Here is a 25,557-nt window from a genome sequence, read left to right on the forward strand (position 1 = left end):
TAAACTTCTTCAGACATATTTAAAACTACAACCATATACTTAAATACATAAAGAATGATGACATCATTTCCTAAAACACCCACCCCACCTTATTTTAAAGTACCAGAACATTTTTCTCAAAAATATCTCTAATGCCTTAAACTAATAATATTTTACTATTTCCCGAACATGAATTTCTGTTCTTGATCATTGAAAAAATAATTGAAAATGGAAGAGGTGGCCCAACTAGTCTGAAACTTGGAGAGGGAAGTTTTATGGCAGTTGAAATTAAATGCCCTGGTTCCGCCAGGCTTAAATGATATGATTTCCATCAAAAGTATTTTAAAACTAAAAGTTTTACTGAGGTAGAAGGAATAATTATTTACACTTATGTACTCAGTCTGTAGTGGGGATGTTTATTTTAATGATTTGTTTATACTTAGTTTAAAGTTAGTTATTAGTTTAAGGCATTAGAGATATTTTTGAGAAAAATGTTCTGGTACTTTAAAATAAGGTGGGGTGGTTGTTTTTAGAAATGATGTCATCATTCTTTATGCTTAATTTGTGGTGGTTTTACTGAGTTTATTTTCTGTTCATGGATTGCCAGTCTATATTTAGGTTACCTAAGGTGACAGTTTCTAGGAGGAGGGGGGGGGTGTCAGATATCCAATGTGGGATATTTTCGGATGTGGTAATTTTGTTGCCTGGTGGTATGTGTACTGCTGAGATGCATACAGATTTCTTTTTGGTTGATTTTGAGGCATGTAATTAGAAATTCAGCATTGTTAAATTTTGGGATGTTTAGACTGGCTGGAGTTATTTCTAAGTTGTTTGTATAAATAATTGTAATATAAACTTCTCTTTTAAGATTTATGTCCATTCTGAGTATATTAAAATGTTTAGGAATAATTTCTTTGTCCGTTATTTCTTGTATTAGCCAGATTTCAGTGACAATTAGAATGACTGGGAGTAAAAATCTAAACATGCATCGATATCATGAAGTTTGTTGCGCATTATTTTGAAAAGAAGGACGTTAGTTTCATTACCCAATGGGAAAATTGTTTTGGGAGCATTGGAAAGTAATGGTTTGGCCATGGTAGGTAGTGGATGTGTGGGTCTGGGGTTAGGGTGAATATCTCCACTAAGTTTCAGGTTGGAAGTGGAGTGAGTACGGTATGCAGCCATTTGTATTTGTATCTGACTTTCAGTACTGCTGATAAAGTGCTATTCTTAACTTTAGTATATCTATAAGAGAACAGATCTGATCATGTATATTGGTACAGAGAAGGAGAGACGGACTGGGAGAGAGAAGAGAGGGTTTTGTGATATGTACAGTGGATATAAAAAGTTTTCACACCCCTGTTAAAATGCCAGGTTTTTGTGATGTAAAAAAATGAGACCACAATAAATCATTTCAAAACTTTCCCCACCTTTAATGTGACCTATAACCTGTGCAATTCAACTGAAAAACAAACAAATCTGTTGGGGGGAAAAATATATATATAAAAAAAAAAGTACAATAAGCTGGTTGCATAAGTGTGCACACCCTTAAACTAAAACTTTGTTGAAGCACCTTCTGATTTAATTACAGCATTCAGTCGTCTTAGGAGCACACCTGCCATCAGTTAAAGAGATTCTGATTAACCTCAAATAAAGTTTAGCTGTCCTAGTAGGATTTTCCTGATATTTACTCAGTTTTCCTGCTACAGCAAAAGCCATGGTTTGCAGAGAGCTTACAAAGCATCAAAGGGATCTCATTGTTGAAAGGTATCAGTCAGGAGAAGGGTACAAAAAAAAATCCACAGCATTGGATATACCATGGAACACAGTGAAGACAGTCATCAAAAAGTGGAGGAAATATGGAACAGTGATGTTGCAAAGAACTGGATGTCCCTCCAGAAGTGATGTAAAGACAAGACAAAAACTGGTCAGGGAGGCTGCCAAGAGACCTACAGCAACACTAAAGGATCTGCAGGACTTTTTGGCAAGTACTGGTTGTGTACTACATGTGACAACCCATATTCTCCATATGTCTGGGCTCTGGGGTAGGGCAGCAAGACAGAAGCCTTTTCTTACACAGAAAAACATCCAGGCCCAGCTAAAATTTGCAAAATAGTACATCAAGTCTCCCAAAAGCATGTGGGAAAATCTGTTATGGTCTGGTGAGACCAAGGTCCAAAAAGTATGTTTGGTGCAAAAACAACACTTCGCATCACCAAAAGAACACCATCCCCACAGTGAAACATGGTGGTGGCAGTATCATGCTTTGGGGTTACTTTTTTCTTCAGCTGGAACTGGGGCTTTAGTCAAGGTGGAGGGAATTATGAACAGTTCCAAATACCAGTCACTTTTGGCCCAAAACCTTTAGCCGTCTGCTAGAAAGATGAAGAGGAATTTCACCTTTCAACACAACAATGACCCCAAGTATGCATCCAAATCAACAAAAGAATGGCTACACCAGAAGAAAATTAAAGTTTTGGAAAGGCCTAGCTAGAGCCCAGACCTAAATCCAATAGAAAATCTGTGGGGTGACCTGAAGAGGACTGTGCACAAGAGATGCCCTTACAATCTGACATGTTCCTATGGTGCTCAACCAGTTCCATACATCTAAGATATTCCCCTTCATTCATTCTGAACACAGCCTTAAGCTGCTCACATGATAATAGTTGTGCCTTAAGCATGCATTCCCAGTACCATAGTTGTGTGAGCCTGCCTGGGTAACCCTTTAGCAATATTATATATCCATGTCTGAAATGTCTCTATAATTCTGCCAGGTTTAGATCTTCTATCCAGCCTAGTGTGTTGTTTTTATGAAATGCTGTCCTAATTTCAAGCATTTACTCTCTGCGTAACCCATTTAATAAATGGTGGTTTGTAGAGGAGTTTTGAAAGCTTATCATAATTTGGTATTGGATCAGCTTAAGAATTTGGTTCTATGCTTTTAACCACCCCTTCCTATGAATCATCTAGTGGCATCTTTAAATTTCCTATAAAAGTCAACAGGTGTAGATGTTGGTAAAGCCCGCCTGTGATACACAAGTCCACTGATCCATTATTTGAATCCCTTGGACTCTATGGAAAAACCCAGCAACTGTTTGTATGTTAGTCCTTGGACAATGATGTATGTATGCATGTTCAGCAAGCTTTGTATGAATCCAGTGAGGAAAGCAAACATTTCCAGTACTCTCAGCATTTATTTATTTTATTTCTACATTTGTTAACTGCATTAGCACGCTGGTCCTTGGACCCTTTTCAGACTTGACCCAGCATTTAGAGACATTCACAAACTGAAAAAGCGAAATGAAAATAAAAGGTTTTTACAAATCAACATAATGGAACCATCATTAACAAATACAGAAATGTATGTAAAAGTGAAAAAAAAGTCCATACTTATTAACCTAATTTTCTCTGTCAGTCAATAAAATTTATACAGAAAAAGTAAAAGCAGCATTAAGCCAGTTTGCATGTGCATGAGATTGAGAAAGGAGCTTAGACAGAGGAAGCTAAAATGAGCAGACACACTGAAAATAGGTAGTACTTGAAGGTGGGAGATGAGGAAGTGGGGAAAGGCAGGTTGGCAATGTGTAGGACAGGAGAATTTGAAGGGGGGGGTAACAGTACTAGTGGAAAAAGAAAGTAGCAAGAAGCTTACATTAGTCATTATGTATAAGAAAAAAGGAGGGACAAAGGATACATATTCTCCTGAATTTACAGCCTGGAGGAATGTTTTCGCTGCCTCACAAGTTACTAGTAAAGGCTTGCCATACCTGTTTGCATTGTCAGTTAGCAAAAGAGACTTGATTGACTTACCAAAGGTCTGCCTTTTTGAGACAAATCCACATTGATCAAGTCATATCAAAAGGTGTAGAAATTTGGCAGCTCTGGTTGCAGTAATCGTCATAAATGGCTTGTAACTGTGGTTTAATATAGAAGATGATCTGTATGGTCAAGCTGACTGGGAGAGGCTTGCCTAATGTAGGAATCCTTGAGATTATCCTGTTTTCCAGGCTCCAGGCACTTCCCTTTTACCTAATACCCAATTTGTTAAGCTTACAAAAATCCTTTCATAATCTATCCCTACACTTGAGATGATTCTCTGCTGATAACCCAGCCTTTCTGAGGGTTTTACCCACTATCATCTGCCTTAACTGCTGTAAGCAGCAAATCTGTCAGTTTTTCCCCCCTGCTGTTTACTTAAGTTTGGTGTAGCCACCATACCTGTTATCAGAGCATCTGATCACAAGTCTCCTTCGTATAACACGGTAAACCTAAAAGCTTCCAAGATATGTAAGGCTATAACCATACACACCTCAGTAATCAGATAATTAACCTTTGCCACATTTGTAGGAGGTATTTGTTGCTGCAGCCTAACTGCTTGGGACTTTTGAGCTGATGATGAATTATCAAAGTGTTTAAGATGTAGTGTTCTTTTAGTATTACGGCTTTAGCCAGTTTGCACTTTGAATGAAAACCATCAAGATGGGAGCAAGTATTACACATGCATTACAAAGTGCTGTACATTTAACTTTCAGAACATGTTTGAAGTGATATTACCTTCTTACTTAAACGCATTAATTGTAGACATCAAAGAATCAGGACAGTAGATAATTTAGCAGAATTTTTTTGCTAGTGACATAACACCTTAAGCTGTGTAGTGCATGTTACGTCGGTGAAGAGCATCTCTGTTGGCAACAGAACAAATTCAGTTGCAGTTGAATGTTGTTCATGCCATTGAAAAATTACACCCATGTTTCATACTAGATGTTTGTCAGAACATCCTCATTACTTGATTTATTTTCTGTATTGATAACTGCTGCCTTATGTTAAGCATCGTTTTTTTCTGAGAACTTTTCTGTTGTTTTTTTGGGGGGGGGGTAAGATAACAGTTTGTGGGTAACTAGTATAAAATTATGGAGAAATGCTACTTGAGAGATTCTCTCATGCAGTAACTTGTAATGTGGATAATTTCATGTGTTTTATAAACTGTAGAACGTGTTACATAATTCTGTCCCTTTGCTATTTGACATGACGTAGTGGGTAGGATGAAAGCAAATCTTAAATTTGCTTAGTCAATCAGCAGTTGTAACTCACTCAGAAGTCTGCAGGTATCTTTTGGGACATGCTTAGGTCAGTGGAAGTACATTCTTTGACTGTGTAGTCATAGTGCAAAACAGTTTAAATGGCAATTGAACTTTTTTAATCTGCCAGTAAATGTGTCACATCAGTTTTATGTAATGTTTTCTCTCTCCATGTTGAACGTACATCTAATATGCTGATGCTTATTTGATATTTATTTGTATTTGCTTTGTAGCTAAAGAAAGAATATGGTAACAATGTTGTTCCCGCATTTCCCCCAAAGAAGTTGTTTACACTAACTCCTGCAGAGGTAGAACAAAGAAGAGAACAATTAGAAAAGTATATGCAAGCGGGTAAGGTCCCAAGCTTCTGCTGAAAAAAAAATAAAAAAAACAGTCTACATACTAATCTTGTCATCAGCTGTAATGCATACATGTGCTGCTTATGTTATTGTTATGTAATTGTGTATAATTGTGTACGCAGGTCTAGAGACGGAATGTTTTTACAGGTGTTTTTGATGGGTTTGCCAACACGCGCATTTTAATTTGGATAAAGTTTGCTGTTCAAACATTAACAACATTTCTGTGCAGTCATGGAATATGTGGGGGTCTTGTTCTGATGTTAGATATATAAAATAACTTGTACTACTTATTAGTGTATGGAAAAATGTTTCTTGGTGACTGGAGGAGCTACGAGTCATAAAACAGATTGTGTGCATCTACAATACAAGGTATCTTACACATCTAACATGAGACTGTACATATTCTAGATAGCATTTTTTTGTTACAGTTTTAAACAATAACCAACAAGTGGCTGTGGGTTTGTGAGGATTTTACCCAAAGTTGACGTGGTTTGATCGTAAGGTTAAAACTCGAATGATTAAACCAAGACAACTGTGGGTAAATCCTCATATACTGTTACCCTTGAGTTGGTTATTTGCAGTTATACAGTGACATTATTTAAAAAAACAAATTGCCTGTCTTTCTTAAATAATGTCTTTGTATAATGATGCTGTAGTATTCCTCTGCATTGTTTCCTCTTCTTCCGCATTTGTTGATATACTGCTCATGCATATGGGACTTGCATTTCCACTCTTGCACAATACATCAGTGCTTGTTCGGTAGAAGCATTGGAGAAAAGAGAATCTCTGTTGTTATTATTTACTATAAAAATCAGAAAGCTCAGAGGTACTAGAGTTTGACTGGACTGTGGAGAAATGCAAGAAAAATTAGGTACCTTTTTTTTAGTTTTGCAGAACTTCCCTGATTTATTTATTTATTTTTTTTGTAGCTGGTCTGCTTTCTGTACATACCTGTCAACCTCTTAGTTGAAGAAATGTGGACAAAGCCTTAAATAACGGGGGGACAAAAGCCTCCCAATAGGGACAGATTGTAAATGTTGCTCTTATAAACTTAGAAAGCAGATTTGTGTTAGTGTGCATTTTCTGAAGGATATGAAGTCTGAAACTCAAATGGGTTTCATTATTTAGTGACTTCACTCCTCAGTGATGTATCAGAAAACCACAATTTTTACAAGGAACAGACCAAAAATATGAGGTAAAAATTTGGACATTCTGTGAAAATCTGGACAGTTGCGAGGTATGCCTCCGTAACATATGCGAACAGAAAAATGTCTGGCTACTCAGTGGTACTTTAGTGTCTGGACTTTTTTCTATTGACGTATGCTCAATTTACAATGGGCACGCTATTTGGTCTATCCAAGCAGCATTCTTGTTTTTCTGTACAATGACCCTATCATTGTGTAATTGATGTTTTTCCTCCATTGGTTTTCATGGGTATGTGGTTGTTTGAAGATTTCCTGTGTAGTATCACTATGCTTATAACTTAATATCTTTATGAGTGTACTTCATAGCACAGGGATATGTAGTTACTTCAGGTGAGTGTTTTAGTAACTTTATAGAATTTTCTTTGTTTCTTTCTTTGTTTGTATGTATGCTTTTTGATTGGTTAAGAGAGATGCTTTTTCCCTTTTTACTTTCGTTTTGAGTTTTGTAGGTAGTGTGAAAGTGTATGTTAGAGTGGGAGGGAGTTGGGGTCTGTTTTCTTTGTTTTGTTTTTTTTTTTTATTGGTTAGGGTGATTTGATTTATATGGCAATTTTTTGTTCTATTTTTTGTTTTTATTTCATTTTGTTTTTTTGCATTAACATATGATGGGTTTAAATGTTTGAAGGGGTGAGTTTGTTAGGTTATGGAGCAGCATGTTAGATGTTACAGCCATGTTGCAAGGGTCTATATTACAAGATCGAAGTTTTAGTTAATCGAATAACTAAAGCTTGATCTTATAATATCGAAACCGTAAAATGTCGAATCACCAATTCAACCCAGGGAAGTCCTTCCCTTGGCCGTTTTGTGGATTATGCCCTTTTCTCCAATTTGGAGCGATCTTGGAGTTGATATATTTAGTTAAGGGGGTGTGGGGGGCACAGCCCCCCACTTGATTATGGGTCTAAAGTTTTTTTTTTTTTTTTTTTTTTTTTTTTTTGAAGCGGCCAAGGGAAGTGTTTCCCTGGGTTGAAACGGCCATTTGACATTTTCCGTTTTCGATATTAAAAGATCGAGCTTTAGTTATTCGATAAACTAAACCTTTGATGTTGTAATATAGACGCTGTTGCAATACATGGGGGACTGAGTAGGAGTTTTTAGGATCATAGGAAGTTACTAGGCTGTTGGCCCTGGCGCCCTTACAAGCCTAGCCAAGAATATAGTCCATGTTCTGACAAGTCAGCACTTGATGCCCTTGTCTAGCAGGGACACAGGTGGAATTCCAGGGGTGTATTTTCTGTTCCCCATCCAGTTATCTAGAGTGCGCTTAAAAAGCTTTAATGAGGTGCTCTGCTTGACGAGGAGCGGGAGCCTATTCCACAGAAGGGGGAGTCTCTGGGACACAAATCTGTCCCACTAACAAGTCCTACTGATATCACAGACCAGGTTGAGGTCACGCATATGGGTTACTCTAGTGGAGCTGGACTTACAGATATGCAGCAGTCCCATCAAGCCGGGGTTTGTATGCCAGACAGAGGTCACCTCTGAGGAGTCTGTAGGAGACTGAATAGGGGGACAGGGCCTTTAGCTTATCTGTGTAGGGTAGATGTTTGTGGCCCTGGATTCTCCTGGTGAGGAAGCTCTGTGGTCTGTCCAGCTGCTCCATGTGCTTTGTGAGGTAAATGCCGAAAGGTGCATTGTACTCAATAATGGGCCTTATAAGGGAAGAATACAGGGATGTTATGACCACCCTGTCCCTGGATGAGATGCCCTTACTGATAAGGTGGACCATGTAGAAGGGTTTCCATACAATGGAGGTAATATGGTGGTCAAAAGTCAGTTTACTATCAACCTGGGTGCTCAAGTCCCTCATGACTGATTGCATACGTAGGACCTTTTTATTAATGTGACAATTTGTGGGGAAGTCACTCTGCCCAAAGGGGATGATGTATTTTTTGACATTCAGTTTGAGGCCATGTTTCTGGCACCAGTCATATGTTTAGGTGAGACCTCTTGGAGGATGCCCGCATCACTAGGAGAACTGTTGACATGGCCCAGCTTACAGTCATCTGCAAACATGGTCAGCCATAGCCCACTGGTTTTGGCCTGCAGCTCAGAAAAGTATATCCCAAACAACAAGAGCCCCAAAGATTCCTGGGGTACACCACTCATTACAGGTCGATTGCTTGGCGTGGCTTCCCCTATTTTGAATTGGGTGGGTTCCATCAGTGACCCAGTTTGCTACCCATATGGTAACATATGGATTGACACCTAGTTGAGAGAGTTTATCAATTATACCTGAGTGGGGAATAGTGTAGAAGACTTTAGCCAGGTCAAGGTAGGCGGTGTGCACTATCGACCCTCGTCCATGGCTTTGGTGACAGTCTCAAAGAAGTCGACCAAACTTAGCAGGCATGATCTACCCTTGATGAAACCAAACTGTGTGGGATCAAGTGTTTGGAGGTTGCCAATGTCCTTGTTAATGAGGTCCATGATAATCCGCTCCATGGCCTTGCAGATCAGGCTAGTTAGGCTGATGGGTCTATAATTTCCTGGATCAGTGGACGCTCCACCTTTATGCAAAGGGATGACAGTGGTTGTCTTCCACACCGCTGGGAAAAAGCCAATACTCAGGCTTTGGTTGAATGGGGCGCCTAATGGTGCTGCAGGTTCCTGTATGAGTTCATGTAGGGTGCAGCCTGGGATGTTATCTGTTCCCACGGAAGCTGTATTTTTACTTTTGAGAGTGCAGTGATGACTTATTCCCTAGAGATAAAGGGAGGAGGGCAGGTGCTGGGGATATCCTGATTTACTGATGGTGGGGGGGGGGGTGAAGTTTTCACTGAACCTGTCTCCCAGCAGGTTGGCTATATCTATGGCATTTGTGTATATGGTGTCTTTGACCACCAGTTCTGAGCAGATCTGGGTGCTTCCCTTGAGTTTGCGGATATATACGAAGAAAGCCTTCTGATTGTCTTTAGTAGATGTGGCCAGTTTGGACTCAGTTTGCTTTGGAGGCTTTTACTAGTGCTCTTATTTGCTTGTTCAGACTAAGGAGAGATTGCCTCCAATTAGGCACCTACTCCTTCTTGGTTCTGGAGAGCAGTTTTTTTTTCCTTTTATTATAGAGTTTATTTATTACATATGTCCACCAGACAAGTTTACTCTTCCTTGAGGAGGAGGATTTTGTCCTGTCGGGTGTACAGCTATGTAAGTGCTCATATAGTACTTTGGTGTAGCTTGGGGCATATGTGCCAGTTCCTGTGGAGGGGGAGGGAGCCATGAAGCTGTTTATACCTTCCCTCAGTAGGTTGTAATCAGCTTTCAAAAAGTTTTTTTGTTTAACCCTATCTAGGAGGTGGTTGGGGGAGATGGTGACTTCAGAAGTGACCGTTTTGTGGTGTGATCTTACCAGGGAGGATGATACTGTAGGGATACTGCAGTGGTTACTCATGTTGGTTAATACCAAGTCCAAGATATTTACCTCTTGTGGGGGTGTCAACCAGCTGGTCCAATGCATTTGCATTGGCAAACTCAAGGATTCTCTGGGCATTTGTGCTGTGGCATGAGTAGTTCTTCCAGTCTATGGTTGGATAGTTAGCCACCCAGGATCTAGGTAAAGGGTTGAATCTTGATAGATTCAAAGAGGTCCGGATAGGTGGAGTAGGCATCTTGAGTCAAAGTTTTATGGTTAGTGATTAGTGATTCGGGTGCCATTTCAAAATCTTCAAGAAAGAAAATGACTGCTGGATTACTACATGTAATATACTTTCAAAACGAATACTGTATTTCTCAGATAAATATACCTTTCTAGTGTGTGGAGCTTTTATTTATTTTTTTTTTAAATCCCTTTATTAAATTACCACTTATGACATAGGCAGACCTACATTAAACAGAAAAGAAAACAAAACATATCAACATTTTTTTTTAAATCCCTTTATTAAATTAACACTTATGACATAGGCAGACCTACATTAAACAGAAAAGAAAACAAAACCTATCAACATTTTTTTACCATTTGCATGCATTATACATCATTTATTTTTCTTTCTTTCTGTAATCGGTCAAACATTACATAAATTGCTTAATTCCTACCTTTTCTTAAATCTCACTCCTCCTCCTGAATTCTGTCACTGGGATTCAATAACGCCTAAACTAAGTGTACACCATTCCGAGAGAACAGACAACACAGACATAATTCACACCTTCCTTCTCCTAATTTTAGTTTTCCTACTGATACTCTTGCAGCTTTAAATATTGACAGTGATTCATGATGGTTACCACAAAGTGTAGACTACATGTGCACTTACTGTAATCTTTCTGGGTGACAAAGCACAAAAATGTGATAAGGATGTTCTTGAATACATATCATATATACTTAGTGTACACTTATTGTAGGCTTTATCGAATCTGCCCCTGTGTATTTTTCCCAAAATTTCCATTTATTTCTATGTAATTTGCTTCTTTATTTTCTAAATGTCCCTCTTCCAGTTATTTTATCTCTCTTATAATATTCAGTGCTACATACACAGTTGATTTAGACTAGGATTTCCATTTTCTAGTAAGTGCTTTTTGGACAGCCAACAGAATTAAACTTAATAAGGCCTTACTTTGTCTACCAGCTCAAGAGAGTAATTGTAACACTGTTTGGATTTCTCTAACCTGGGTAGGGGATAGCTGCTGGGATATTGCTACCCCTTCCACTGTGGTGCAAGTCCGAGCCTCAGTGAGGAGATCAGTCATCAGAATCCCCTCAGACTCCTCCTGCCATCCACTGCAAACACCCTGCACAAGGCCCTGTCTATCATGGTAAGGTTTCATCATGTTAACATGGTACAGCTTGTGCCCCTGCCTAACAGTTCTACCATGTAGTTAACATCACTGACCTTCCTTACCACTTTGAAGGGTCCCCTCCCAAGCTGCCTGCAGCTTATGGTGTCTGACAGGAATGAGAACCATCACCTGCTGCCCCACAGCATAGTCTGGCTCAAATATTCCTGTCATCCCAGACCTTTTCTGCTGTTGGGCTTCTGCCAGGTTCTCCTGGGCCAAGCCCATGAGTTCCCTAAGCCTTGTGTTGAGGTTTAGGACATATACCACAACAGACTCCTTGTGATAGTCACACTCACCCTCCCAGTCATCGCAAATCAAATCTAGAGGTCCCTTCACTCTATGCCCATACAGCAACTCAAAGGGTGAAAAACCTGTGGATCCCTGGGGTACCTCTCTGTATTCAAACAGCAGATGGGTAAGTTGTCCCACTCTCTCTTAAACTGGTCTGCAAATGCCTGTATCATAGTCTTTAGTGTAGAGTTTAACCTCTCCACCAGACCATTAGGGTAGGGGATGGTCTTTAAGTGCTTCACCCTGCAGTGCTTCCGCAGATAAGCCACCAGGTCTGAAATGAAATTGGCACCTCTGTCAGTCAGTATTTCTTTTGAGAAACCTACCCTGCTGAAAATCTCTAAAAAAGAAAAATCCATCTTTTCTGCCTCAATAGAAGACAGAGCCACTGCTTCAGGGTGTCTGGTAGCATAATCTACTACCACTAGGATGCACTTCTTCCCTGTGGAACTTGGGGTACTCAAAGGCCCCACAATATCCATAGCTACCCTCTGAAACGGCTTCTCAGTCACAGGCAAATGCATCAAAGGAGCTTTGACCTTGTCTCCTGTCTTGCCTACTTTTTGGCACTGCTCACAGGTCCTACAGTACCCCTTTACATCTATTGCAATCCCAGGACAATAGAAGTTCTGTGTAGTACATCTCTTGGTATGCTTTATGCCCATGTTGATCTGCAAAGGGAAGGACATGGGCTATGGCTAGAAGTGCCAGATGGTAGGCTGTCGGCACTACCAACTGTTATATTCTCTCAGCCTCTAGCCCTTCCTCAGGGGGTCCATTCTGTATATAGTAACTCTTTGTTACACTATACGGAATCCCCTTTTCCTTGAGAATCAGGCACCTCCCTAGTTACATCCCTCAAACTTTGTAATGTAGGGCCTGAGAGTTGAGCCTGTCTCAACTCTTTAATCCTTCCCAGCTCCCCTTCCACAGGACGTCTGGTATCCTCTGACAGTGGTACCTCACTTTCAGCCTGGGTACTACTATTCACCTTTGCCCTTGAAGTCACTCTTTCCAAGGGAACATCAGTACCCACCAGCAGCTGTGGCTCACCTTCAGTCTCACTGCTACAGGGTAGCTCCCTCCCTGAAGTAGCCACCTCAGCAGTCCTGGTTTTGTGTGTGGTGTGACTGCCCCCCCCCCCCCCCCCCAGGCTACCAGACCCACATGCCTATCTCCAAGCCTGACTGCGTGTAATTGCATGCACACAAGATACTGCATTATCAAAATCATTACCTGTCAGGACATCTGCAGGGATATCATCAAACACACCTATTTGCTGGTTTCCTTTTCCACCCTCCCAGTCAAGGTGAACCCTAGCCAAAGGTATTTGGAATTGAGTCACTCCTAATACTCTGACTAGACTTGGCTTCTCAAGCAAGTAGTGCTCCTCTTTAACCACTGCAGACTTCACAATGGTTAGATCAGAGGCTGTGTTTCTCTTAGCAGTGGCTTGTTTCCCATCTACTAAGATAGGATATAACCACTTGTTGTAGTTTGGTACCCTTGTTGTCTCCCGACAACTTACCACTGGCATTCTGTTATTCCCACTTGCTGGCTCCTCTCCCTTTTGTTCCCACCTTGCCTCCATGGACATCTACTTGGTCCCACTGGTTGCATTTAAAACATTTAACCCGTGATCCTGGCCATGTACCTGAACTAGTGGATTCCCCTGATGTTCATCGTGTTTCACTGTTGCAGTCATTACAATTGGGTTATCCTGCTGGCAGGCTACCCGCAGTCGGCCTGAGTTCCAAAGTCTAGGTCCGGTGTCGGTTGCTGTCGCCTCTTCCCTGACATCAGTGCACCAGGGGTATATAAGACGCAGCCGACGCCATTTTCTTCAGTCTTTCTTGCCACGTGGTGCCTGAAGCAAAAGGAGCTCGCAAGTGCCGGTCGGCCAACTCCTGACGTTTTCACATTAGAATTTCAGATCCCAAGTCTTCTTTAAAGCTAAGTACCCCATTGGGGAAACTTTTTTCTTGTCCCAAACCGATGTCAGAAAAAGTTAATAACTGTATCTCTTGTGGGAAGCAAATACTTCATAAGGATTTTCATTCTTACTGTATTCCTTGCCTGGGCCCTGACCATAACGTTGCCAGTTGTCTGTTTTGTGCTAGATTTAACCAATGCACTATTAAGCGCCGGTACGATTTTGCATTTCATTACTTTGACAGAAGATTTAATTATATAATGCCGTCGGATCAGCCGACTACCGGAGTTTACAAAAAACAAAAAGAAAAAGAAAAGGACATCCGAGATCCAAAATCGAAAAGGCTTCTTCTAGGCCTGTCGCCAGTTCTCAGTGAGGCGCTTTTGCAGCCCGCTACCTCAGAGCCACAGGCCACTCCCGACTCCCACGTGGAGCCGACTGAGCCTCTGGAAACTCAAGGTATTGGACACTCGAAAACTATTCCCTCAGATGGGTCTGGAGCCGCTGAGCAGGCATCTGCTTCTGAGGGTGTTTTCCGGCCTACACAGTTATATGTGAAACCTACTTCAGCTACAAAGACAAAGACTAAAGCAGCTCTAAAGACAAAGAAACAAGTACAGCATTCACCGAGACAGGCCTCCATGCCTAAAAAACAGATGCTTAAAATGGCTGAAGACCTTATTACTTTGATCAGGGGTTCCCATCCCCCTCCTGAGAAGAGGCCTAGGCAAGAGTTAGAATATGAATCTTCACACCAGGTTTCCATTTCCTCTGATTCCTCCTCTGAACAGGATTACTGTATTCCTCCCTATGAGGATTCTGATGCTGAAGAATCTATCCATTCAGCCTCTCCTCCTGAGGATTATTCTTTTGGGGAAACACTGCATACTATGAAGGAGCATTTCCACTGGGAGAGCCAAGGTAACTCGGAATCCAAGAAAAGGCTCAGAGATTTCCTTTTATTGCCCCAGCACAGGCCCCTTGCTATCCCGCCTGTTTTAGACATTGTAGATGATGTATTTACAGAGTCCAGTTTTTCTCCAGACTCTTTACCACCAGCTCCTGTTAAGCCAGACAGATGCTACAGGGTTCCTGATTCACATAAATTTCTCTATAAGAACCCTGCAGCTGACCCAGAAACCATCTCTCAGGGTCCCAAAGGGGTCAAGGCTTCTACTGCAAAAAACCCTATCCCCTCTGATAGGGATTCCAGGGCCCTAGACAGATGGGGCAAAAAGATTTATACCTCTGCTACCTTGGCTGTAAGAGCTTTAAATTGCCAATTTCATATGCTTAAGTATCAGCAGTATCTTATATCTTTGCTTAAACAGAAAATGCCAGCAAATACAGAATGTGCAGACAATAAAGAAATGCAGGATTTATTGCATGCAGCTGAACAAGTTGGAAAGCATACTTTGCAATGTGGTTTTGACTCTCTTGAGGCCTCCTGCAGGGCCGCTGTTACAGGTTCTGTCATTAGGAGGCATGCTTGGTTAAAAGAACAAAATTTGCCAGAACATGTTAAAGCAAAACTATTAGATGCTCCTTTACAGCATGATACTTTGTTTGGTGCTAAAGCAGAAGAGGTGTTGAAGAAAATGGAGGACAAAGCTAAATCTATGCAAACTGTCAAGAATTTCTTGCAGGTACAGCCTCCCAGATTTAGCAGGAACTGGCCTACAAAAAATTGGTCCTTTCCAGTGTCAGATAGACCACAAAGGGGCAGATACAGACGCACCAGAGGCAGATCACAGCCTCAAGGCTCATACAAGCCTAAACAATGGGGGTGCTTCTACCTCCAAGAGCGGAGAGGAAAAATCACAGCCGTACAGGAAACAGTCTCAATGACTTTCCACTTCCAGCACCAAGCACTTATCTTTTGGCAGCCCCTTTGGGGGGAAAGCTAGCACTTTTTTCACAAAATTGGCACATGATCATCCAGGACAAATGGGTTCTAAATATAGTTTCACAAGGCTACAGGTTCCACTTTCACACCCTGCCAGGGCAAAATGGTATGCCAGACCTGCCACAGAGGCACAAAAACAAGTTTCATCGCTCACAGACATGAGGGCCATTCAGCAAGTACCAGAACAAGAGCAGGGTCATGGATTCTATTCAAGACTGTTCTTGGTACCCAAAAAAGACAAAGCCTGGAGACCAATACTGGACATATCTATTCTAAACACATATCTGGATATTCCAAAATTCAAAATGTTGACTCTACAGCAGCTTCTGCCCATGTTGGGCAAGAAAGCTTGGCTTGTGACTTTGGGACATGCAGGTATGCCTCTTTAAGATCTAATCAGACAAACATGCAGAAGATACCTCAGATTCAAAGCTGGCTCAATGCACTGCCAATTCTCTGCACTGCCCTTTGGCTTATCTACTGCACCCAGGGTCTTCACAAAGTGCCTGGCACCAGTAATTGCATTTTGCAGACAAAGAGGAATACAAATATATCCTTACTTGGACGACTGCCTTATTCAAGCGGAGAACAAGGACATTGTACTACAGCATCTGGCGTTTGTAAAAAGATTACTGACAAGTCTAGGGTACACAGTAAACGAGAAGAAATCAAAACTCGTACCCTCTCAAGAGATAATATTCCTGGGTGCAAGCTTAAGTACAACTGCCCAGATGACTTATCTCATGCCAGACAAACACAGACAACTGACTACTTACTTCAAAATGTTGGCAACAAAGACCCAGTTATCTGCAAGAAAAATTCTGCAGGCCTTGGGTTTCATGGCATCCTGCATTCAGCTAATTCCATATGCAAGACTGCATATGAGGAAACTTCAATGGTTTCTAAAAAGTGTTTGGACTCAACATTGCCACAGCCTGGAAACAATAATTACCCTAATTCCCTGCCTGCAACAGGAGTTTTGATGGTGGGCAAAAGCCTGTCACCACAACACGGGACAGCCATTCACCTTACCTACAGCCAGGCAGACATTGACAACAGATGCATCAGATTACGCCTGGGGGGGCCCCATATGGCAGGAAGATGTATTCAGGGAACATGGTCCGCAAGTCAGATGCATCTATATATCAATCAAAAAGAGATGCTAGCTGTTCAGAATGCTCTAACGGCCTTCAAGGATCAACTTGATCCGGGACAACTACTAATAAAGACGGACAATATTAGTCATGTGGTACATAAACAAGCAGCGAGACACACATTCCTACCCCCTTTTCAGGCTAGCCATGACCTTGTGGCACACAGCATTGACTTCCCAAGTTACATCTGCAAGCTCAATTCCTGCCAGGAAGGAAAATACTCTGGCAGACGAACTAAGCAAAAACCTAATGGATCCCCACGAGTGGAAATTGGATCCACAAGTCTTCAGCATGATAACAAGGACCTGGGGATGCCCGGACATAGACCTATTTGCCTCCACTCACAACTACCAACTACAAAGATTCTGCACAAGGACTTATCACAAGCAAGCATGGAAAGTGGATGCTCTATCTTTCAGCTGGAAAAATCTAACAGTATATGCCTTTCCTCCTCTGCCTCTCCTCCCCAAGGTACTCCTCAAGGTCAGACAAGAGAAACCAAAAATTATACTGATTGCCCCAGACTGGCCCCGCCTGCACAGGTACCCAATCCTAAAGAGCTTGTCTCACTGCCCAGCTTGGACATTACCTCAAAGTCCTCACTTAGTGACCCAACAAGACAGTCTGATACTGCACAGCCAACTCAAAACCTTAAACCTGGCGGCATGGCAGATAATATAGCCTCTCAAGACGCACCTCTCTCTAAGGCAGTGATGGATGTTATTTTGGAGGCCAGGAGGCCTAACACCAGAAAATCTTATGCAGACAAATGGAAGAGATTCTGTGCTTGGAACCAAGCACAAGGTATTGACATGATTGTTCCAAATATTCCTCAGATTTTGCAATACTTAACTGAGATGCTGGATAAAGACATTTCCTTTTCATCAATTAAAATTCATGACTCTACCATTTCAGCTCATTACAGTACAGAACCACCTATTTTTTCTCATCCGTTACTGAGGCAGTACCTCAGAGGGGCCAAAAACATAAGACCTCCAAGGAGAGCACCAATACCTACATGGGACCTCAACTATGTCTTGGAAAAACTCACACTGCCTCCGTTTGAGCCAGCCTCTGCAGCTGACATAAAATTCTTATCCTGGAAAACAGCACTGCTCCTAGCAGTAACCTCCACTAGAAGAGTCTCAGAGTTACAGGCACTCATGGCTGTGGAACCTTTTATCATTTTCCATCCTGACAGGGTTTCGCTGAGGACAAACCCTACATTTATGCCTAAGGTACTGTCCAGTGTGGCCCTTAACCAAACCATTCATTTGCCTACTTTTTATCCAAACCCACAGAATAAGGGTGAGAGAATTCTGCTTTCTTTAGACATTCACAGACAGCTACGCTTTTACTTGGACAGAACTAAAGCTTTCAGAAAGACTGATCAACTTCTAGTGGCATATGCTGCAGCATCACAAAGAAAGCCTATCTCAAAACAGACAATTTCAAAGTGGATAGGCCATTGCATTCATTTCTGCTATTCACAGCATGGCAAATCAGTGCCTAAGGGCATTAGGCCACATTCAACCAGAGCAGCAGCCACTTCAGCAGCCTTCCTCAGAGGAGTACCAACCAAAGACATCTTAGAGGCTGCAACTTGGAGTTCAGTGCATAACTTTACAAAGCACTATCACTTACCTCTCTACTCTAAATCCAGGGCAGGCTTTGCCACTGCAGTTCTGCAGGGCCTTATAGCCTATCCTAATCCTATATAGCTCCAGCCTCCCAACCTTAGCTTTGAGATTCAACCCAATTGTAATGACTGCAACAGTGAAAGACGATGAACATAATACAGTTGTGTACCTACCATAAATGTAGATGTTTGAGTGTATTCACTGTTGCAGTCCAGGTTACCCTCCCACCATCCCCCTTTTTCCTTTGCTGGGACCTATCTGTACTTTTCTACTCTATACAACCTATGTGGTGTATTTGCTTGTAGATGAAGGAAAAGTTGTTTTTTGTGCATGCATGCTTATTGGCATAATTTAGCCTACCAGTTTAGGGGCACCTGACATCTGGGGCAAGAAAAACTGATGAAAATGACGTCGGCTGCATCTTATATACCCCTGGCGCACTGACGTCAGGGAAGAGGCGACAGCAACCAACGCCGGACCTAGACTTTGGAACTCAGGCTGACTGTGGGTAGCCTGCCAGCAGGACAAGCCAATTGTAATGACTGCAACAGTGAATACGCTCGAACATCTACATTTATGGTAGGTACACAACTGTACTTTACTAACGGACTGTATTGGGTTGGTTTAGGCCGCCCACCATGGATTCTCTTATACCCATGTGCAGCACTGGGTATCCGTTTCCTGTGCAGTAATGCCCTGCTTGCTAGGTGTTGGTCTCCTTTTTTCTCCAGCTCATCTGTGGTCTTGCTTTTCCTAATTGTCAACCAGATTCTCATGTCCTCAGTCAAGGTGCTAAGGGCTGGTTCCCTCACCAAAAGGACTGCCAGCCTTCAAAGGTGGTGACCTGACACCAACTCACCCACCTCAGTTGCATACCGTGTACTTCGAGGCGATCTATGCCTGACATACAAAGCTATGTGAAATCCAGAATTAATGGACATGCTCCACCTCAGTAAATCTAAATCCCTTAGAGCCACACTGAGGGACTTGAACCTCAGCACAGAAATAAATAGAACTTGCTGGAGGGACAGGTTCATAACCCAGAGGCTCCCTTCGCTCTGGAATAGAATTCCAGTTCATGTGAGGCCTCACTGAATCTCTTCAAGAAGAATCTCAATAGGTGGATGGGGGATCGTAGGTTTGTCCCAGGGATTACTCCCGTGTCACTATTAGACAGAGGCACAGTAAACTAAACCTTAAAAAGGGCACAGTATACTCAAATCAAGGGGTGGCGTAAGCCATACAGAATTGGGCTAGGCTTATAATTGCCCCAGGGCAGATAGCCTAGTATGAACTTATGAACCTATGAAAATAAGTACTTAACTCTGCAATATAATTACACACACACTTTCATGTGCCTTGTGTCTATGCTCACAAAACTTTTTCTGTAAGCTTCAGGTGTTAACTTAAAGCATTCCAATAAACAACTTTTAACTGCATTATACTTTAAGCAACCAGTATCAGGCAATTTAGAAACAGCAGTTAAAGCTTTACCATGGTGTAAGGAGGTCAGGAACCATACCCAGAGCCTTTGGTCAACATTATAGTGTTTACATACCCTTTGAAACATATGAATAAAACTATCAAAATTATAAGTCTGTAAATTGTGGAAGAAATTTACTGACCTTTATTGCTTCTGGGGTTCAGTTACTCCCTTCTCCATTACCTCCACGACCCTGGCAAAGAGTCAGCATTTCCGTTTCATGTTGCCTCTACCACTCATTTTCTTTGGCTTCTAGACATCTCATAGTCTCTCTGCTGATTCTAATTCCATTTGTTTCTTTTTTCCTTCAGCCTCCAAACGCTGCAATCTCTCTGCTGATTCTAGTTCCAAACGTTTTGCCTCCATTTCAAATTTCTTTAACTCCAAATGGGTTTTTAAGTCCTATGAGCAAAAGTTGAACTGTCCATTTTCTGAGTTGTACATCCCCAAGGTCAGTCTGGTTGTTTTCCTGGTTGGTGGTCTGTGATGCAGCTGTGACTAAGGCTGCAATCATTTCCCCTTTAGTCAGGTTGGACTGCACCAGTTCTTTGGCTTGGCACATCTTAGTTAGCTGGCTTCTTCTCAGTTTGTCATAATCCTGTGCTGACATCCTTGCCTGCTCGCTCTGACTAACTAAGCTAACAAAAAATAAATAAAACTATTGTGCTATGAAACTCTGTCTACTGTGTGGCTGCTTGAGGGTACAAACACCTTTTTTAGTGGTCACTGTTTACAGCCTACAGGAGTTCAATATGCATACCACTGAATCCCAGTATGTGATGTGGTGATCCCACCACTGTCCACCTATGTCTGACAACCCTCCAGATGTCCTTCAAGAATGCAACTGCAGTCATAACATGTGGGTTGTCCTGCCTCAGGCAGCCCTCGGTCGGCCGGATTCCAAAGTCTGGGTCCGACGTCGGCTGATGTCGCATTTCTCTCCGACGTCAGAGCGGCTGGAGTACATAAGCATCAGTCGACGCCATTTTCTTCAGTCTTTCTTGCCGCGCGGTGCCCGAAGCAGAAGCAGTTCGCAAGTGCCGGTCGGTCAGCTCCTGTATTCTACGATACCGAAGACATCAAAAAAGCTAAGTACCCCGTTGGGGACCTTTTCTTGCCTCAGCCGATGTCAGAAATTACTGAAAAAGTTAACAATTGTCTTTTTTGTGGTAAACAAATACCTCATAAGGATTTCCACTCTTACTGCCTCCCTTGCCTGGGCCCAGACCACGACGTCTTGGCCTGTGTTGCCTGTGCTCGCTTCAACAAGCGCACTCTCAGGTGCCGGGCGGAGTTCGCTGAAGATTTTTTCGGCGATAAATTTGCTTACACCATGCCGTCGGATCTTCCGACATCGCAAACTTCCAAAACGCGAAAAGACCGGGACCGACATCCTCGGCCCGCGTCTACCTCTGACTCCACTCCAAAACCTAGCGCGAGTGCTCCGGTTCCCTCTGAGACGGTCTCTCCACCGCTCCGAACCGAAGACACCGCATTACCGACGACTCCGATTCCAGTCATTACTCCGACGCCAGTTATAGACTTTCCTCCGGATACCAAAACCGAGGAAATGCCCGAGACCATTGCTGTAGACAAGGTCACTCCTGCACATGGAGCTGCCAGGCCTCCTATGGCCATGTCTATTAAGGCCTACGCTAGGGCTAAGGCAGCCAGCAAAACAAAGCATATTACTTCCTTAAGAAGCCTCAGCACAGGCCCTTAGCTATTCCTCCTGTACTTGATGTTCTGGATGATTTGTATTCTGATTCTAGTGCTACCCCTGATTCTCTTCCTCCTGCTCCAGCCAAGCCAGACAGGTATTACAGGGTCCCAGAAACTCATTCCCATTTATTCAGGGCCCATACTGCTGATTTGGAAACTATTTCACAGGGGCCTAAAGGAGTTTCAGCCTCCACCTCAAAAAATCCTTTGCCCTCCAACAGGGAAGCAAGGTCATTAGAGAGATGGGGTAAAAAGGTTTACACTTCCACTACCTTATCTATGAGAGCTTTAAATTGCCTTTTTCATATGTTCCAATATCAGGATTATCTCTCAGAAAATTTACAAAAAACATTAGCTTCTCCTGATCCTTTAGACAGGAAGACTTTGCAGGAAGCTGTACATAACACTCAGCAAGTAAGCAATCACTTCCTGCAGTGTGGATATGATGCACTGGAAGCTTCATGTAGGGCAGCTATGACAGGGGCAGTGATGCATAGACATGCTTGGTTAAAAGATCAACCTCTACCAGATCATGTAAAAGCAAAACTTCTGGATGCACCTTTGGAAAAGAACAAGCTTTTTGGTGCAAATGCTAAGGATGTGTTAAAGACCATCGAAGAAAAAGCAAAATCAGTTCAGACTGTGAAAGATTTCCTCCAGGTTCAACCCCCCAGATTCAGTAGGAATTGGCCTTCAAAAAACTGGTCCTTTCCTAATCCAGAAAAGTTTCAAAGGGGTAAGAACAGGCGTGGCGAGGAAGAGGCCAATACAGAGGCCCTTACAGGGGACGACAATGGCAGCCAGGAAACCAAAGAAGTGACGCAGGGGTTTCACCTGCCCAACAACCACAATCTCAATGACTTTCCTCTACTACCGCCTACCAGGGAACAACTAGAAGCTCCCTTGGGCGGGAAATTATCTCTGTTTGCAGAAAATTGGCACAGACTGACAAAGGACAAATGGATTTTGGACATCATAGACCGAGGGTACAGGTTTCATTTTCATACCTTACCAAGAAAACAAGGCATGCCAAATCTACCACAACATCAAAGGGCAGAGGCTATCAAACAAATCACTCTGCTGACTCGAATGAAAGCGATAGAAAGAGTTCCACAACAAGAACAAGAACAGGGGTTTTACTCAAGACTGTTCCTTGTTCCAAGAAAAGAATCTCAATGGAGACCAATACTGGACTTGTCCGCATTAAACACCTTTCTCATAGTACCAAAGTTCAAAATGCTGACTCTACAGCAACTCCTTCCCATGCTGGGCAAGGAGTCGTGGCTGATTACTCTGGACCTCAAGGAGGCATACCTGCATGTCCCTATCAGACACAGCTGCAGAAGATACCTCAGATTTCTTGCAGGGCCAGAGCATTATCAATTCTCAGCATTGCCATTTGGCGTATCTACTGCACCCAGAGTATTTACAAAATGCCTGGCTTCAGTAATTGCTCATTGCAGGCTCCAGGGTATACAAATTTACCCTGCCTGGACGACTGCCTCATACAAGCGGACGACAAATTGATGTTGACAAAAAACCTGGATTATGTCATACGATTACTTCAAGCTCTGGGATACACAGTCAACTTCCAAAAGTCAAGGCTGCAGCCATCCCAGCAAATAATCTTCTTAGGAGCCAAACTAGACACAGCCTCTCAGATGGCTTACCTGACAGAAGACAAGCAAGAGAAGTTAACTCAATACTTCAAAGGTTTAGCAAAACACCCAGATGACTGCAAGGAGATTCCTACAGGCCCTGGGTACATGGCATCCTGCATTCTACTGGTTCCATTAGCAAAACTACACATGAGAAAGCTTCAATGGTACCTAAAAAGCATTTGGTCTCAACACAGCAACAACTTGGAGACAATCATACCACTCATTCCATGCCTACAAAAGGAATTCCTATGGTGGGCCTCGGTGAGCCAGGAAAACACAGGTATGTCATTCAAAAAACCACAGATAACACAGACCATGACACAGACCATGACTACAGACACCTCAGACCTCGGATGGGGGGCGCACATGGAAGGCAGGTGTATACAAGGACAATGGTCTCCAAAGGAAAGACATCTGCATATAAACCAAAAGGAAATGCTGGCAGTAATGCATGCTATCGAGGTTTTTCAACACCAACTCCAGCAAGGCCATTTAATGATACGGACAGACAACACCACTGTGATGTGGTACATAAACAAGCAGGGGGGCACCCACTCTTACCCCCTTTGCAGACTGACAATGCAGCTTTGGGAGAAATCACTGAGTCTAAACATCCAGTTACAATCCCAGTTTGTTCCAGGAAAAGACAATGTGTTGGCGGACAGCCTAAGCAGGAATTTCACAGATCCACACGAGTGGAGGTTACATCCGAAGGCTTTCAGACAACTCACTTCGACATGGGGCAAGCCAGAAGTGGACCTACTTGCCTCTCACCTCAATCATCTTCTACCAAAATTTTGCACAAGGACATACCATCCAAAGGCTTGGAAAATAGATGCCCTTTCATTCAACTGGAACTCCCTAGCAATCTATGCATTCCCACCTCTGCCACTGATGACCTCAGTATTACTAAAGATCAAAGCAGAGAAGCCCAAGGGAATCATAATAGCTCTGGATTGGCCAAGACAACACTGGTACCCACTACTACGGAGCATATGTCACACCAGGAGGTGGGCCCTCCTCAGTGGCCTCTACTTTTGACTCAACACAATTTCGAAACACTGCATCCAAACCTTCAGACACTGCAGCTAACAGCCTGGGAGATCCCATGAATAACTTCAGCTTATCTCTCTCCAAGGAAGTTCAGCGGATACTAACAGAGGCTCGAAGTCCATCCACCAGAAAGGTTTACTTAGCAAAGTGGAAAAGATTCAGCAATTGGAATACCAGCAAGGGACATGATGCATCATTACTGAACATCCCACTTATCTTGGAATATTTGGCAGATATGTTACAGAGCGGCCTCTCATATTCTTCAATAAAGATACATGCATCTGCTATTTCAGCTAGATACAACACTGATCCTCCTGTTTTCTCTCACCCTTACTAAGACAATTCCTCAGGGAATCAAGAACATTAAGCCACCAAGAAAGGCCCCAGTGCCAGCCTGGGACCTCAATTTTGTCTTAGAAAAACTGACTCTACCTCCTTTTGAGCCAGCAGCTTCAGTTGACTTGCAATTTCTCTCATGGAAAACAGCTTTCCTGTTGGCAATTACCTCAGCAAGAAGGGTTTCGGAGCTACAGGCCCTAATGGCAATACCACCCTTTATTATTTTCCACAGAGACAGGGTTTCATTAAGGACCAACCCTACTTTTATGCCAAAGGTGGTATCTAGGGTTTCTCTAAATCAAGCCATTCATCTGCCTTCTTTCTTCCCCAATCCTGAGAATAAGGGGGAAAGACTTTTGCATACCTTGGACATTCATAGACTACTTCGATACTACCTGGATAGAACCAAGGCCAGTCGGAAGTCTGAACAGCTTTTTGTAGCTTTTGCCCCTGCAGTCCAAGGAAAAGCAATTTCAAAACAGACTATTTCTAAATGGATTGGACATTGCATCAGATTCTGTTATTCCTTTCATGGAAAGACTGTTCCAGCCTATGTCAGACCACATTCCACCAGAGCTACAGCCACCTCTACAGCATTTTTAAGAGGGGTGCCTACAAAGGACATTCTAGAAGCTGCTACATGGAGCTCCATGCATACATTCTCCAAACACTACAATCTCCCTCTATATTCCAGATCCAGAGCAGGCTTTGCTTCGGCAGTCCTGCAGGGTTTGATTGCCACACCATCTCTTCCCTAGAGCATACCTCCTCCCCAGCTAAGCTATGGTATTCTACCCACATGTTATGACTGCAGTTGCATTCTTGAAGGACATAGTACAGTTTTGTACCTACCATAAATGTAGATGTCCGATAGACATGCAACTGCAGTCGGGTTTTCCCTCCCTCCATACCCCTCTATGCCTAGGGTCCATTCCTATCCCCCTTCCTCTTAGCTGGGGATATCTGTTATGGTGTATTTGTTTT

The 25,557-nt window shown here is 42.6% G+C and overlaps 1 protein-coding gene across 2 annotated transcripts in view; it reads left to right on the forward strand.

Moving 5' to 3' along the window:
• The window catches only part of SNX17 (sorting nexin 17), a 1,062,675-nt gene that overhangs the window by 450,155 nt on the left and 586,963 nt on the right, over positions 1–25,557 (forward strand). For both annotated transcript variants that reach the window (XM_044061496.1, XM_044061495.1), the window contains exon 3: positions 5,291–5,408. In XM_044061496.1, the coding sequence (XP_043917431.1) occupies positions 5,291–5,408 (118 nt within the window). The remainder of the gene's footprint in view (positions 1–5,290; positions 5,409–25,557) is intronic.

Source organism: Protopterus annectens, chromosome 2.part0 (genome assembly GCF_019279795.1).
Source record: "Protopterus annectens isolate FY-2018-M chromosome 2.part0, PAN1.0, whole genome shotgun sequence".
Taxonomy (NCBI): domain Eukaryota; kingdom Metazoa; phylum Chordata; order Ceratodontiformes; family Protopteridae; genus Protopterus; species Protopterus annectens.